Below are 16,942 nucleotides of genomic sequence, written 5' to 3' on the forward strand. Positions count from 1 at the left end.
GTTTACTTAAAAGAGTACAGCTAAGAAACATACTTGCTAATGTGGAAAATCCTTACCAAAATAATCTATGTAATCTATACAGGTTCAAATGTAGAAATTTGCCACCTTGAAATAATCTGATTGCCAGATACCACCATGAGGCAAGAACTTCTACTCTGGGATCATGGCTTCTAAGAAGCTACGCTAGTTTCTCGGTAAGGCTGTAAACTACTTAGGCACAGCAGTGCTTTTAGCTAAACTCAAGTCAGCATACTAACACAATGAAAGTAATGTCATGATGATGTTTAGCAGATATAATGTTTACCATGTTCATCATCTTAGTTTAGCATGTTAGCATGCTAACATTTGCTAATTAGCTCAAAGTATGGGAAACTGCTTTAAGGGCCCCTAAAAACCTCAGGTTCACTATATGTCAAGTAGTTTGTGGTGATTTACTTCATTTCTAATGCATTGGGGATTATGTGCTACTTAAAGGACCAGTGTACATATCTTTGTGGATCTATTAGCAGAAATGTAATCTAATGTTCACAACTATGTTTTCATTTGAGAATAATCACCTGAAACTAAGAATTGTTTCGCAACGTATTGTTTTGTTTAGAATGAGTCCTTCATATCTGCAAAGGGTTGCACCGCCATGTTTGTACAGTAGTCCAGAACGGACAAACCAAACACTGGCTCTAGAGAGGGTCACTGGGCTCACAGTGGGGGAGCGGAGGGGTAAATTGGTTGCAATATGCAACCTCACCGCTAGATGCCACTAAATCTCACACAATGTTCCTTTTAGTACATACACTGACACTATAAGGGGCCTTTAGGTAGCTCCTTTATTTTCACATAATGTTGAGGCTGTGTTGTGGTATTATACTTACTGACATGGTGCAAATACCCAAATAAATGTGTGTTTTATCAAATGTCCACAAACTAATTGGCACACAGTGAATAAAGGGCAGGATATGATCGTATCCCAGAATAGGAGTACCAGCCAGTCTCTGGGGCTCTGGGCTAAATATTATGAATAAGCCGTGTGTAGTTGCCATGAGCACTGTAACTGATGAGTACTCTTGCAATTTTATATGGGGGACAAACATGGGTCAATACTTAAGCAGCCGAGACTGACTTGATAGTGTCTTTCAAATTTAAAGTCCCAGAACAAAATATCTAAATCCATAAACCAAGTCAAAAGGCAAATTGTTTCCACTGCACATTTATTGTCAGCCAATTATACATCTAACAAACTGATCCCTAAACATGGAAACACAAGTTTAGAGTATCTCAAAAGTCTTAAAACTAGCCAAATGTTTTCAGACAAACAGCAAGCAATTACAGCTATGTACAAAAGATATATTCAAGTGTCGATGGATTGATTGATGGAGATTTGATTTTCACCTCAAATTTTGTAAGTACAAAGTAAAGACGATGCGCGCACACACACACACACACACACACACACACACACACACACACACACACACACACACACACACACACACACACACACACACACACACACACACACACACACACACCGTCTCCGTAGGTGCAATTACAAAGAAAAAAATCACCAACCTGATTATAAAAAATGGAATTAATTAATATTATATATTATTTCAAGTGTGTGAACAGTGATACAGTGACATCAAACAATACGTTACTCCTCCTCAGTAAACACATTTAATTAAAAGATGAAGGAATGTTGACAGAAAGGAGCGTTTGCATTCATGGGGGAGAGTTAATCCACTGTCTCCAGTGTGATATTTACATCTTTACATCTTTACTGTGTTGGGATAATTACAGTGGCACTATTCATGTTGAGTATTACCCATCAAATAAAACATACATCCCGTGTGTGCCCATCATAAATACATTTTTGAGGAAATCCGTAAAAAGACACTGCAAGAATTCCTGATTTCAAACAAAATGTCAAATTAAAAATGACTTAAATACTCACAGGAATGTAAACATTGCAAAAAAAAAAAACATTCACGACTTTTCTCTCTTGCGTACTTTCACTGCAGGAGGCTGAGGTGTGATAGCTGTCTCTGAATGCAATAAACCTTTGAGTGACAATATTCATGCTATGCTATAGTTCATGCTATGGCTTCTACCAGCTGGAGTCAAACACCTTCTTGCACATGTTTGAGTTCTCCTGGTGAAGAGGGAATTCAGAGCCGGGGACAAGCTGCTTGTTGCTCTTATGAGACACAACTGTCTTCCCTGATGAGACGCTCTCATACTTGGTCAGATATTCACTGAAAAGCAGAACATCGAGAACAGAGAGTTAGGCTTCTGTATAAGATAATTCAACAATAAAACCCCAAAGAGTATTGAAATCGTTTCTGTGCCCAATACCTGAAGGGGAAGGTAGTTTTTTCCATCTGCATGCACACCAGGAAGGGATATTCTGAAAACTGGACGGTGGTGATAAAGTCTAGCGAAGCCTCTGTTTCGAAGCTGACCTCAACACCCGCTCTCATAAAGTCCATGTCCACTGTAACGTTGCCAGTGACCACCAATGCTCCCCTGAAAGCATATAAAGGGAAAACTATGTCAAAATATGTCAAACAGACAAATAACAGAAGTGAGAAACTCATGTTTTCACTGTATTTCATTAAAGTTCATATGAAAATAACAATATTTTACATGGTACATGTCCACAAAACATATACAGTATGCAGGCATGTGAATTCATCACATGAGGAAGAATTCATCACCGATGAAATGGAATTACACATTTTTTAAATCATGTGTGAGAAAGTTTTTACAAATAAAATAACGCTCCTCTTGTTTCAAATGTGTTTGTAAAATGTGTTTGATTTGTAAGACCCAGGTGGGGGGAAAATGTGAAAATAATGATTATTATTGTAAGAGTCCGATATTTTCTATATTGGGATTATTGTTGCTTACACTACAGCTACTCACTTTTAAGAAAATGAATACTGTTTATAAACTTTTTTTCAACCAGCAGTTACCACCCAACTATTAGATATAATGTTTAAAAAAAACAATGCTATGGTTACCTGTAGTTTAACAAACCGGTTTGAGATATATTACAATAGGCAGCTTTAGCCTTGTCCCAACTACTGTGACATATGGTCCTTGTTTGTGACCATGTATTTGTATCATACAGTTTGTATCAGTGGCTCACAAGCACAGTTTAACTACCATGTAAAAACTTCCCCTTGTGTTTAAAATCAAAGCGTGTGCCAACCAGTTCAACATCCAGCCTCTATAACTTTGCCCGTGAAGACATGCCTTGGCAAAGATGCCAGTGTGGTTTGTTCTGCTTCTATAGATAGCCTGCCAGTCTATTATCAGAGTGGAAGAGGTACAACTATGCTGATCCATTCACCTGCCTCTGCCATTCCCCTGCACACACAAACCGTCCTGAAGTTCAAAGCCATGATGGGACCCTTAACATTGGTCAAAAAACGGGAAGAAATTCCCCAAACAGAAATACAAAAGCTCTGTCTTCCGTCTTAAACTATACTTTCAAAGCCAAAAAAGGTTTCAATTCCACAGCATTGTGTGTGATTGTCATACAGATCCCCATTAAAATCACCATCTTTATCATCTTATGCAGTGGCAGTACAAAACCCAAGATTCAGTCTGGAGTTTTTTGGATAATTTACTTTGCTATATGAAGTAAAAATATACTTTTTTCTGGAATTAAATGTTTCCATTTATCAAAACAACCTTAAAATGCATTTTTAAAAATCAGAGAATACCGATCAAAAAACAAGTTAACATGAAGAATCTGACCAAACTGTGTTCAGTTTTGGTACTTTTGTTTTGTTTTCAATACAGTTATTAATCAAAATGTGGTTGTTATTTAAAAAGCACTGAGGTGCATATGCAGCCCCGTCTCGCACAGGAAAATCGTAACCGTATTTGAATGTTAAAAATCAGTGGCATTGCTCTCTAAATCCTATTTCATTACCAGATGCCGCGAGCTAACCGATACCCGCATGATGATGTCCATGTTCAGCAGCTACTGTTGTGCGTTGACTGTAATGTTTTAAAATAGAAAACCAGACAGAACTGACATCATATCCACATAAACTTGGAAATGAGACAGACATGATCACAACACTGGAGCATGTCCAACGTGATCCAACGTGTATGGAGGAAGAATTGAATCAGACAACGCTTATAGACCATTTAAAGTTCACATGAATTCAACATCAACAGAAATGTATTTGCAGTGCAATGAATGAATCAAACCTCTAAGAAACAGCTTTCCTTTCAGTCACAAAGGTTGTTTTCTAAGAATAGTCTGTCCATCACAATGACCTTTGCCCTGCAAGTGTATTACATCATAATGTACATACAGTACTTCACAAACGTACTGCGTGAGATAGTTTATCGCTCCAAGGCTGTACTTGAGGCTGTGGTCAATAAACACGATGCACAACATTATCTAAAAGATTTGCTGAAGCCCCAATTTGGCTAAAAAGGACAAAAAAACCTGCAATAATTGTTTTATTGTATCGTCTCTGGACTGTACCTGTTGTTGACGCTGGTCTTGGACTCCCTGTACCACAGGCTGACCTCCATGCCTCCAGAGATGTCAATGGCTAACCCTCCTTGGAATTCTGCACTCGCCTTCAGACCGGACTGCAGCTGGATCACCTGGAGAACCAAAGGAAGACTTGGTTATATCTGATTCCACTGATAATCAAGATTCATTTTTATCATACTGTAGATCGTATGTTTAAGACTGTAAAAGTACTTTTAAAAGTAGCCCCAACATAAGGGAAAAGAAATGCCACTTCCTGGTATCAGCTGTAAGCACTTAGACCCCGTTTACAGCCACACCACTACGCTCGACAACTGAAGTTATTAACTTGCGTCATTCACTATCTGTGCCTGTGTACACATACTGTGTGCATCAGTATAACATGTCCTGATATTGACATGACAAAATTGGATGTGGGTCAATGCCTTCCCAAAAAAACTTTTTAAATCATATTTGCTAGAACGGTCACAGTTTTTTGCAAATATGACAAAAAAGGTTATTATTTTAAAAAGTTACCAACTGAACCGTTAATGTAGAGGAAACTAAAAAGACGTGGTTATAGAAAGAAAGGAAAGCCAGCGCTTACTGCTGGCAGGAGATGGGAGTCCTGTTTTTTTTAGAAACTTCACACTGAATGTAAACTTTGAACACTAAGATGAAGTTTGACTTCTATACTGAGGTTTACTGTAAATGGGGGCATTGATGTGTGACGCAGTTGTAGCTTACCTCAGAATGATCAGTCAGCAGGATGAGACCCTTCACTACATTCATGGGCTCCCCGGTCATGGAGAACATTTTAGACATGAGGTCGCTGTAACCCTTGAAGAAGGTGACGGGACGCAGTTGGACGTCAAACAGCAAAGCCGACATCCCAGCGAAAGACTCCAGGTCCTCCTCTCCCTCGTCGGCTGTGGCAGCGATCATTGACTCTAGACCCTGGGCCTCAATTGCCACCTGGAAGACAGGAACGATATCCTCATTAGTCTAAATTTGCTGTTCTGACATTTCACATATACTTCATGATAATGTATTATATAACCTCAGGAAAGGCATTTCAAGGTGCTTTACTTAATGCAATAAAAGCATAAAAAGAGAAAAAGCATCAATTAAATGTAAAGATTCCTGTTCCTGCAACAGTCCTGCCAAGCTTGGCTTGTATATATTACTGTAATGAATGTGTGTCATTTCATTATGTGGTTTCCTTACCTGCAGTCCATGGAGAAGTGCACCTTTACTAGCAGCATAAATATTCATGTTGCTTCTCCTCAGGATCCCAGAGCCTGAATACAGGATGTCCAAACTGTATGTGGAGGTCACATCAGCAGATTCTGTAGGACGAGGATTTTAAAGCTCAGTCAGTGAGCACATAACTGTTGTGACGTTCTTCATCTCACTGCTAAAAAGCAAATAGCTAGACTCACAATTAGTTTTTTGTTTATGTTTATCTTAAATGTACCCTGAATACTTAACATGAGCGACAACATTCTTCTTACCGTTAGATTTTATGAACATTTTCTAAATCCTGTAACAATACATTAATTATTATAATGTTTTTAGTCTTAGAGATGAGGGTTGATTACTTACTTGCCATGAATCCTGAGTATGCAGACGATGACCCAACTTTTGCAAAACGGTCGTAGTTATGAGAAATTGTATCCTTCATAACACGTTGTACTACTTTGCTGCAAAAATTTAAAAATATACATTATACAATAAATTACTGCAATAAGTTTTGGTAAATGATTTTATGTTCTGTAACATTTTGTGATAGTTCTAAACCAAAAGTTCTCATTCTTGGTGGTCCATTGGATGTCCCATAACACACCTGGCTGGCATCTGGAAGCGAAGGATGTCCTGGATCTTGGACAGCATGTACTTGTTCATTTCATGAGGCAGGCTTCCAATGGACAGAAGCAGGTTCTTCACCTCCATGTACGAGGGCCTGCTGCTCAGGATAACGTCAGCAGCGGCAGCTCTCACGTTTTTCTCGTAGACTCGTCGATTCTGGTGGTAAACCCTGTTTACTGTCTGCTTCACCTGCACGCGAGATAAATGTTTGGTTTCAGTTTCCGTTACATGCTCCACATAACGGTAACACTGGACAGTTCAAATGAAGTGTTGCGTGCATGTCTCACCTCACTGGTCATGAGGTCCACATGGTATCTCTGCAGGGCAGTGAGGGCGATGGTGCTGTAAGCTCCCACCTCTGACTCGGCATATTTGGTAAAGATGGGAATGGCCTCGGGAAGCAGAGAGTTCTTCAGAGCCAGAAGATACATCTGGACCTCAGACTCTACCTGCGTGCTGCCAAGACCGTCTAAAATCAGCTTCTTCACCTCCACCACGGTCTAAACACACAACAGAAGATCATCAGCATCATATAAAGGAAACAATTTGACATGCTTTACTTTATGATTTAATGTCTTTTTGGAGGCTCACCGGTAAGTTGCACCCTCCTTTCTGACACAGTTTATGGACCAGGGCTCCCATTATGATCACAACAGACTCTTTAATGTCTGTGCTGCCGATCTTTCCCTTTGAAATGTCCTGAAAAGGAAACAATTCTTGTTCAAATTCAACAAACTCTTTCAATTGACATATAGTTTAATATGACTTGGTTTTGAAGACTCGTTAGGACTAAACTTGTAACATTTTAAGAAATAACATTTAAAATGTATACAAAATATATCAAATAAAAACATGTGCTTGTTTCAATTCAGGAAAAAGGCGCTCCATGGATGAAAAAGCAGAAAAACAATTTGGGGATTAGTGGACTGTCCATTAGCTGATTTAACCACTGGACTGAAACTTATTTCCTGAATTGATTTTGAACACACTTTGCAGCTCATTTAGAGCACCGAACTGAAATTCAGTGCAGGTGAAGCACACCTTTTCCTCTTCACTGATATCTACTAATGACGACATGTCTTTCCATTAATAAGAAACATAATTGCCAATTCTGTCATCAAGAACTCACCAGCAGAACCTGGAGCATTCTCTCGTTGGGATGAGAAGCAAAGCCACATGCGTAGAGAAACCTCTCCTGCAGAACAAAACCTTTTGCATCGGTGAAGTTCAGGAACTGAAGCATGGCATCTAGAGAAGCAACGGTCTGGGAGGAGGTCACAGCATCCACCACCTGAGGTCTGAACAGGAAGAAGGTAAAAAATAATGTGGCGAGTTAACAAAGTTAGACTAGTTCAAAGAAACAGTGATGGATTCAGCAAGTAAATTAAGTCGTAGGAGAGAGAAGGAGGAGCCTGTTTACAGAGATGTCTTGCTGGCACTCTTCAGCACTTTGAGGATCTCATCTTTGGATGCCTTCCTAATGCTCTGGATGAGGGCCAGGAAGCTGCGGGGAGCCGTGGCTTTGGACAGGCGCGCTGGCTCCAGCTGCTTCTGTTGAGTCTGCCAATGTTCAAAAAGCTAAGAGGGAAAGAGGGGAAATGCAGGGCAGAGGGGATTAGAAGAGAGATCATTTTCTGTTCCTAATTACAGGAAATAAATGTATCCATGTACTAATACAGTGTAATTTAGGAGTTTTGCAATAACGACTTGTACAACCCGGACCTTCATATGTATTTGGATGAAACAGCAGTGTGTGAGGATCTTTGTGCACCTGTATATAAATACTGGATATGCAAGTGTTTTTCCTAACCTGCCTCCTAGTAATAATGACTTGCAGTTCATGAATACAAAATAAGTAAAGAAAATAGTATACTATAACTCAAAATGAATGAAAAGAGAAGGCCCTGGAGCCATCTGGCTTTTTACAACTCATCTGACCATTTGACTTTACTGTAGCGGTCACAAATGTGTGCAAAAGTGAACAGGTACTCACTGAAGGACAGCCCTTGCATTTGGATGTGACCTTCTCCGCAATGATACCAACAGCCGCAAGCTTTGCATCGATTGACTTGACCACCCCAGCCACATCTTTGCCAGCGGACTCCAGCGGGCCAGCCCCTGTCCCTACAAATGTGAGGGTTTGCCTGGGAAAGCAAGAAATGTTACATTTTACAAGTGTCCATATTAAAAATGCAGCACATGTTAATTCTTCATTAAGGCATTTACCTGGACACGACTTTAACTGCAGCAGATCTGCGAGAGTTAAGAACCAGTGAGTGCGTTTCTTCAGCCACGGCCGAGCGGATGAATCCATCTTCAAGTGTGAACGTTGTAACAGAACTGGACTTCTTGTCCACACCCAACACCTGAAAGGAGAAATATCGAGCCGTAATGTATTAGTGATTCCGTAACGTTCGTATTCTAGCACGGTGGGCTGGTCTAGTTGCTGACGTACCTGAATGTGTGTGGTGAAGCCGGTCTCCGCAGTCTTACACGTGTCCAGGATCTTGGTTCTCGTCACTTGACCTTTTACCGCCTTGTACTCGACTGTGCACCTTCCAGACACGTCATTCTGTTACCAGACATTAAGATTGCTCACATTAGCTACATGTAATGAAATATGAAATGCGTGAATAAATGTGACGGGAGCATTAGCATGCCATTTACCTCTATAACCTTCCCAGTGTTGAGCTGTACTTGCAGTAAGCTGGCCAGCCCTCTTTTTAGGTTCTTTATGGTTGCAGGTTCGGCCCAGTAGGAATAAAAAGCCTTTGCCTACGAAGAAAGCAACACGTTAAACAGAAGGTTATGATTTTGAACAATGGATACAGGAGGCATTTTGTCCAGCAGATAAAGAGGCAAGTGACCCACAGCGCTGTACGTGCTGCAACTCACATAGGCTTTCAGAGTGTTAGTTTTCCTTTGCACACTTGATTACACAAATGCATGGTCATGACATCAGACCCTATAATACATTACATGCAGAAATAAGATATTCTTTGAAGTGCAGATCAAAAACAAAGCCAGAATACGTTGGTATTAACACTTTAAATGTTTAAAAAGAGTCTACCTCAACCTCTAATTATATTCTCAATACACAGCACTGACCAGCATGAAAGATGAGTCATTCTTATGTTGACCTATGTTGCTGATATCATATTAAAATAAATGGAACAAAGCTCAGTCAAATGGGCTTAGTTAATCTTGAGAAATATCACATTACACCAGCCAGTTCAGTTTTGCAATGAAGACTCGAGTTTGGCTCGATAATGAACTCTGTGTCCCGCTCATGAGTGGAGACAGCAGCCGATTACATCATCCTACAGTGTCTCCTATACAGTATGTCATTTATTTGTGGCGCTCCACCACGATATCAGCTAGGACTACCATAAATAGATCGTCTACTGCTACTCTGTGTATCGCTCCTGCCTCCTGTCATCCGTAAAAACAACACTGATCTATCCTGTTAAACACCATTCCACCTCAGCTCCACACTAACCCGGTGTTACTCCTCAAACATAACATTTTAGATAAGATTCAGCTTCTTTTTTCAGCCGGTGTGCAACAGTTACACAACTGTGACGGATACTTTTCAACACATACAGTTTGCAGTTGAAGTATCACCACTGAAGTCCTGAACAAACGTTCTAACTTTCTATGTACCACTTCTTAATAAATGGTTCATGAGTTGTAACCAATTGTTTTATTAATGCTTAATAAAGCATTTACTAATGCCTATTACTGTAGTCAGTTATAGGGGCTGCAACTAATGAACTAATGATTATTTTCTCGATTAATCGCTTTGGTCTTTAAGATGTCAAAGAATTGTGATAAATGTCCATCCGAGTTTCTCAAAGTCCATAGTGATGACTTTAAATGTCTTGCTTTGTCAGACGAAAACCCACAAATATTTAGTTTAATATGATGTAAAACAGAAAAAGGTAGGAACTCTCGCAGCATTTCCTGCCAATTATTCAAGAAAAGGGACTTTTAACGATTAGGGTTATTTTTCTGTCGATCGACTCGTTGATTAGTTGATTAATTGTTGCGGCTCTAGTTATAAGCCATTAATTAAAATAATGTATTTCCAGGTTGCAGAAAAACATTCACTGTTGGCTTGTTTTTCCTTTCTATTTGGTAATAATGCAATTATAAATGTTCAAATCTATTCATATGAAAGCCTAATAGGCTTGTAACACATTGATTTTAAAGATCCTCTGCAGCCCTTTTATGATGTTAAGTGGTCATACAGTCCATTTAACCCTTTTATTATGTTAAGGGTCAATTTGACCCATTTCAGTTTTTGAGTTGACCAAAGTTCTGGTTAACTTTGTCATTTTCTTCCTGAAATTTTTGTGACTTTTCCTTATTTAGGGTCATGAACTAGGGTGTAATATCTGAACACTTAGATGTGTAGTAGAATGTCTGTGCACAGCTTCTATACAAAGATGATGTTGCAGGTCATTTTGACCCGGACACTTTGATGTGGGTAGGTAGCTGTTCAGACCCAAAGAGAACATGTCTCTTTGATGCACTCTATTTTCATTGCATTTGTTTACATATTGACTGGCTCTGAACACCCGTTTAGAGCCAGGTGTGTGTGTGTGAATTAGGAGGAGGAGTTAGCTTTCTCACGCTTGTCCTTGTCAGTGTTGTAATGTCATCTCTCTGAGACACACAATAACAAATTAGCTCCAAAAGATTTACAACTGAAGAAGCTTCATCTGATAGTGATGTAGAGGAAGAGGTTTTAGAGACCGAGCACAATACTATTGACGATCCGGATTATGAATTTTCCTACAATGAAGATGATTCAGAGGACGATCCTGCAATAGTCTCTCCATCAGATGAAAACCAAGGAATGCAGCGATCCTCGACAGAAGTGACATGTGCATCTAAAGATGGTAACATAAAGTGGTCAACATCTCCACACCAAAGCCGAGGCAGACTGTCATCTTCCAATGTCATCAAAAGGACTCCAGGCCCTACAAGATTAGCTGCCACACGAGTTGATGATATTCAATCAGCATTTCAGCTCTTCACATCCCACCAATAGAGAGGATCGTCCTGGACATGACCAACTTGGAGGGGAGGCGTGTATTTCAAGAGACATGGAAGCCACTGGATCAGATTGACTTGCATGCAGACATTGTAATCCTGGTATTAGCTGCAGTGTGAAGTCAAGGGGAGAAGCAACTGCCAGTCTGTGGGATGAAGAGAAGGGAAGGCCAATCTTTGGAGCAACAATGTCTCTGGAGTCATTTCACCTGATAACTCGGGTGATCCGATTTGACAACCGTGACACCGGAGCTGGTCAACGTGAAAGAGACAAACTAGATCAGAGATGTCTGGGATAAATGGGTCGAAGTTCTTCCTTTGTTGTACAATCCTGGTCCCCGTGTTACTGTAGACGAGCGCCTTGTTCCATTCAGTAAAACAAGAATCTCTTGTGTAAAATGCAAGAATTACATCTGCAGAAAGCACACAGTCACATTCTGACCATCATGGAGAATATTTTGAGAAAAAAGTAAAAAACAAAAAAACATTTAAATGTTATGTAAAGAATTGTTGAATTGGATTTTTGAATATTGAATAAAAAATGTATTGTATGTCCCTTTTCTAAATATTCATATGATCTAAATTGAAGTTCTTATTGGTTTTACCTGGTTCTTTGACTGTTTTGAGTGTATTTACACAGTAAGGGTCAATGTGACCCTAAACCTAATTAACGTAATATTTGTTCAACATAGTACAAGGGTTAATCAAAGGGATTTCTTGATCTATAAAAGCATTAGTAAATGATTTAATGATCGATTAATATAGTCATTAGTTACAATTTATAAACCCATTATAAAAGGTGGTACCAAGCCTTTACTGTATGGACCAACATGTAATCCAAAAAAACTCTGTAAAGGAATGTTTTCTGTAAGGAGTGCTTTTCTTCTACGTACAGTATTTACCAAGAACTAATGCCACATGATTCTTCCCCTGAGGCTTTAAATGAGATATCAGCTGGCCATTACTCTTTTTATGAGGCAATTATGCATTACTGTATACAGTGATAATGATAACAGTGAATGTGTATAACCTTAACTCAAACATCTAACAACCAGTAAAACGAGACGCTTATCCACGTCAGGCTTGTTCATTCATTCATTCATTCATTCATTGACCCTCTGAACCTGCTGACCTTTGCACACACACACATCTCTCTGGCATTTCCCCTGCCAGCATCATCACTCCAGCACAATTAAAGTATGCTTACTAATTCTCTGAAGACAACCGTGGTGAGCTGGAAGTACACTACAAACTTTCACACTACTTATGTAAGTATTTCTCACATGTATACAATCATAAATTATATAATAAATAAATAAATATATTTATATATATATATATAAATATATATAATATATATATATATATATATATATATATATATATATAATATATATATATATATATATATATATATATATATATATATATATATATATATATATATATATATATATATATATATATATATATATATATATATATATATATATATATATATATTTATTCATATACAGTATATATATATATATATATATATATATATATATATATATATATATATATATATATATATATATGTTTCAAGAATTGCTGCTGTTGTTACTTGTCTGGAATGATTAGAAACCATATTAATGTTTGCCAAAAGATATTCACTCTTTATGCTAAAATGTGTTTTATTTCAATAGTATATCAAAACTAGAAGGGCACTCGCCCAGGCCATCTTTCAATGTTAACTAAAGTGAAAAAGTATTTACGTATCTGCCCCGTGATTCGGATATGTTCCGAGACCTTCTTGGTGCAGGTAGTGAGGATTAAAAACCTCTTAAACTACTATGAGGTTGTACAGATAATACCATCAATAAGTGGTGTAGCCACTGAAAAGGACTATCTTTTTTAATACGCATTAATACTCTTACCTTTCCATTTTTCAGATGCAACAGGAAAGGTTTAGTCAGAGCTGCTAGTTTGGCCTTTCCTATAACGCTCTCTGCAGTGGATCCATGGAGGACATTCTTCTTCTCTGATCGGTGGGACGCAGGCTCGATCCTCACATTTGAGATCTATGAATGAGAAATTAATTCATTGATGTGAGCGAAAGCCTTGCACTCCTTTTCGGCCAAACACTGTTTTGTGCGTTATCAACACACCACCAGCTCCTCTCAACTTTGCTAAAACCTTTATCAGAAAAGTATTTGTAGTCAAACGAACATGTGATTGGACCAACATACCGCCAGTTGAACCAGTTGGTTATCTTTGCTGCTGGGATCTCTCCACACCAGGTTGATGTCCACGTCACTCGAGATCCTGTAGCCAGCACTGCCCTCTTTCGACCCCCTGTTCCTGTCCACCAGCACATCAGTGCTGTAGCTGAATTTGTACAGCTGGTCGTTGTTCAGCCGGGGTCCAGCAGCACCACCTGAAGAAACACAGGAAACACAGCTGGTGAGCAAACACAAGTGTAGACAGTCAGAGTGATCCGCAATAAGACGATGCTCATAGTGTGGTGTGAAGATACTGCTGGTCTGTCAATATACTGCAGACTTGAACATGGCACTGGTGTTTTCACATGAAATATGCTTTACATGTTCCAAAGCGTATTATAGCTCATTAGGGATTTTTCATACCTAACCCCTCATGTCTGTACCTTATGAATATCAGGTAGTAGAATCCTGAAACTTGACATAGTAATCACTGTGAACATTCGGCCATCTTCATTTGTTTGTCACTGTATCCTCATGTAATAACACAAGTTGAGAGTAGGGACAGTTATAAAAAATGTTTTTTGATGGTGTGTTTAAGCCATTAAATCAAAAGATTTGAGTGTTGAGCAATGGCTGTTGTCAGAAAAATAAACCTTTGAAGAAAACAATGAGCAAACATGGATATTGTGGGAAGGATTTTGGAAGCTTTTTAGTTGCTGTTTGGGAGCAAAGTATCAAATAGCAATAGGATACTTTCAAAGCAGACCACTCTTTTAACTGCCTTGCCATCAATTATAATGTAACTTTGACAAGTAAAGATGAATGAGTGTTCACTTTGATCAATGAACTCAAACCAGAAGACCCAAAAGCAAAAGCTGTCTTTAATTCAGGCCATGTTATAATAATAAAGCATATTAACACCCTCTATTAAAAAGGCATGTTTAGATCACACAACCTCTGAAGTGCTCTGTTTTAAGCTTCCCAAATACACCTCGAGGATTGGCAAGATTGTATTTTTCAAAAAAGAACTTCCACTGATCGTTGAGGTGATCCAATCAGAGGCCATTTAACAAGGTGTGTTCAACGTGAGAGAAGATAAAAAATCTCTCCTCTGCCCCATTAATGACAAGATAGATACGACATTAGGCCACGAGGGAAGGACACACTGACGTGTCAGTACTTGATTTCATCATCGGTCACTGAGGAACGTGGAACTGAAATTCAACAAATAAATATTATACAGCTGCCCGAGGGTCTTATGGAGCAGCAGAAGCAAAAAAACAACAAATAATGTGTTTTTGTTTCATAATGGGCTTTTTTTTTTAATCTTTCTTGACTCTTTCACCTCTTATCAATCAATGATGTCACAAAGCAGCACTATGTGAAGCTACTCCAGTGACAATGAATAGGCTGAGTCTTGTGGTCTCCGTGAGATTGCCCAGCGTGATTTCCTGCAAGAATTCATTCATTTGGAGATCTTTAAGTCTCTGTGGCAAAATGAAGAAGCCTCCAGAGCACATGTACCATGTTGACACATTTCTACTAACTGAGCAGGAAATATATATCTTATTGTCCCAAATAAATAAATTAAACCTTAATGAAATATGAAATAATTGGCTCGGGACATCACACTGCCTCAAACTTTCTATACTCACAGAAAACAACCCATGAACTCACCTTTGGCAGAAGTTGAGACACAGGAAGCTGCACAAAGCAAGAACACAACTTGAGTTAACATTGTGTGTCCACTCTCTGAAGCCAGAAGAACCAAAACCCGGGTGAAGTGGAAGTAAAGGTCCGAAAAAGAAAGGCAAAGCAAGTCCGAGCTTCAACTATTATGTTTTATCGGAGGGGAGGGCAGACTCCAAACTCCACGCTAAGTACTAAGTACGAGATAGCCAGCAAATAATTAACCTGAGGAACACAGATTTGACAGATGCAGCCAGGAGTCCCCTTTAAACGCAGCGGGGCAGTATCTGCGTCTGCGCGCGACCATGTGATCGATTAATCACCACAAATGGTATTATCTGATTGATTCAGTTGATCAAGTGAGACATGTTGTCTGGATTGTAAATGTATTGTAGGCTGCGTGCACTGACTATTCAATACTATTTGATGGAAACATTCATAGAATTAGCACAGAAAAATGTAAAATTAAAAAAAGAGCATTTTGTATTTACCAAGAGTTTGCAGAGAGACGTCCTCATGTTGCACACCTTTCACCTAATTTATTTTTGGGACGAACAGACGGTACTTTGTCAGAGTCGTGTGTGTCTTGGTTGCAGGAAGTGGGCAGTCCGTCAGTGAAATCAGCCCTCTGGCTCAAATAACAGCATCTCTGTGGACCCAAACTTTTGGGAAATTGCAGCAGAGGGACAGACAGTGTGAAATACTGAATATGGAATATTACCGTCTAATGCAATCTGCACTTCATTTATATATAAAAACAGGTATGCAATGATATAAACAATCAACTTATTATATAAAATGAAAAATATCCCATCTGTAAAGACACGTTTAGTAATTAGAATTAAAATCTGAATCAGAATTAACTTTAGTGTGTGTAACCTGGCTCTCAACAGCTTTTAATATACATGTATAGCCTATAATATAGACTCTATGTTATACAATGAGGCAGAGAACATTTTCTTACAACTATATTTAGTTCGTAAGTCGCATAACTAACTAAACAAAAAATTAAAAGATAAAATCCTTCATCCTAAATTACTTGCTTAATAAATGTTTGATGTTATATACTTCATATACTATTAGTGCTACATGTGTTTGGGAATGTATCATAGGTTTTGTATGGAACATGTGGCTGTCAGAGAACCGTGGTGGAGTAAGAAGTACAATCATGTATTGTGAAATGTAGAAGACTTGAAGTAGCATAACATGTAAGTATTCAGGTAAAAGTACAAGTTATCTTACATTTGTACTTAAGTACAATACTTGAGTAAATGTACTTAGTTACTTTCCATCACTGAACTCTTGGACATAAAGAAAATTCAGATTGAAGCAACACTGAATACAGTCAATGTGAGTTTTACTGAGCATCCAGTGGGTGTCAGTGTTTGTCTGCTGAGGTTGATGGTTAACATTTCTGTAGCTGAATCTAAATCCAGAGCAGTAGGCCTACTAAAATCAGAAATAAAATCACTTCACATGTTTTTGTCTTTAGGTTGAGATTCTGTAATCCCGCCCTCACTGTCCTGAAGCTAAACGCTGGTCTGTCAGTAGATAATGTTTCTGGATGTCAATGTCAGCCAGCAGTGAGAAGCTGCTGCTGTGCAAACAGATAAAGCATGAATCACAA

The 16,942-nt window shown here is 38.7% G+C and overlaps 1 protein-coding gene across 1 annotated transcript; it reads right to left on the bottom strand.

The window, feature by feature from the left end:
• Positions 1 to 1,184: 1,184 nt before the first annotated feature.
• On the bottom strand, positions 1,185 to 15,556 carry mttp (microsomal triglyceride transfer protein). The gene is made up of 18 exons (XM_029439269.1): positions 15,304 to 15,556; positions 13,654 to 13,841; positions 13,342 to 13,485; positions 9,032 to 9,139; positions 8,820 to 8,936; positions 8,591 to 8,730; positions 8,358 to 8,508; positions 7,785 to 7,942; positions 7,494 to 7,662; positions 6,956 to 7,063; positions 6,652 to 6,864; positions 6,342 to 6,553; positions 6,101 to 6,198; positions 5,723 to 5,844; positions 5,243 to 5,470; positions 4,505 to 4,629; positions 2,350 to 2,520; positions 1,185 to 2,249 (listed from the first exon to the last, which is right to left on the bottom strand). Exons 1-18 carry the CDS (start codon positions 15,362 to 15,364, stop codon positions 2,102 to 2,104), a joined length of 2,661 nt encoding a protein of 886 aa, XP_029295129.1. The 5' UTR covers positions 15,365 to 15,556; the 3' UTR covers positions 1,185 to 2,101.
• Between the last annotated feature and the right edge of the window lie 1,386 nt (positions 15,557 to 16,942).

Source organism: Cottoperca gobio, chromosome 1, assembly GCF_900634415.1.
Source record: "Cottoperca gobio chromosome 1, fCotGob3.1, whole genome shotgun sequence".
Lineage (NCBI taxonomy): Eukaryota > Metazoa > Chordata > Actinopteri > Perciformes > Bovichtidae > Cottoperca > Cottoperca gobio.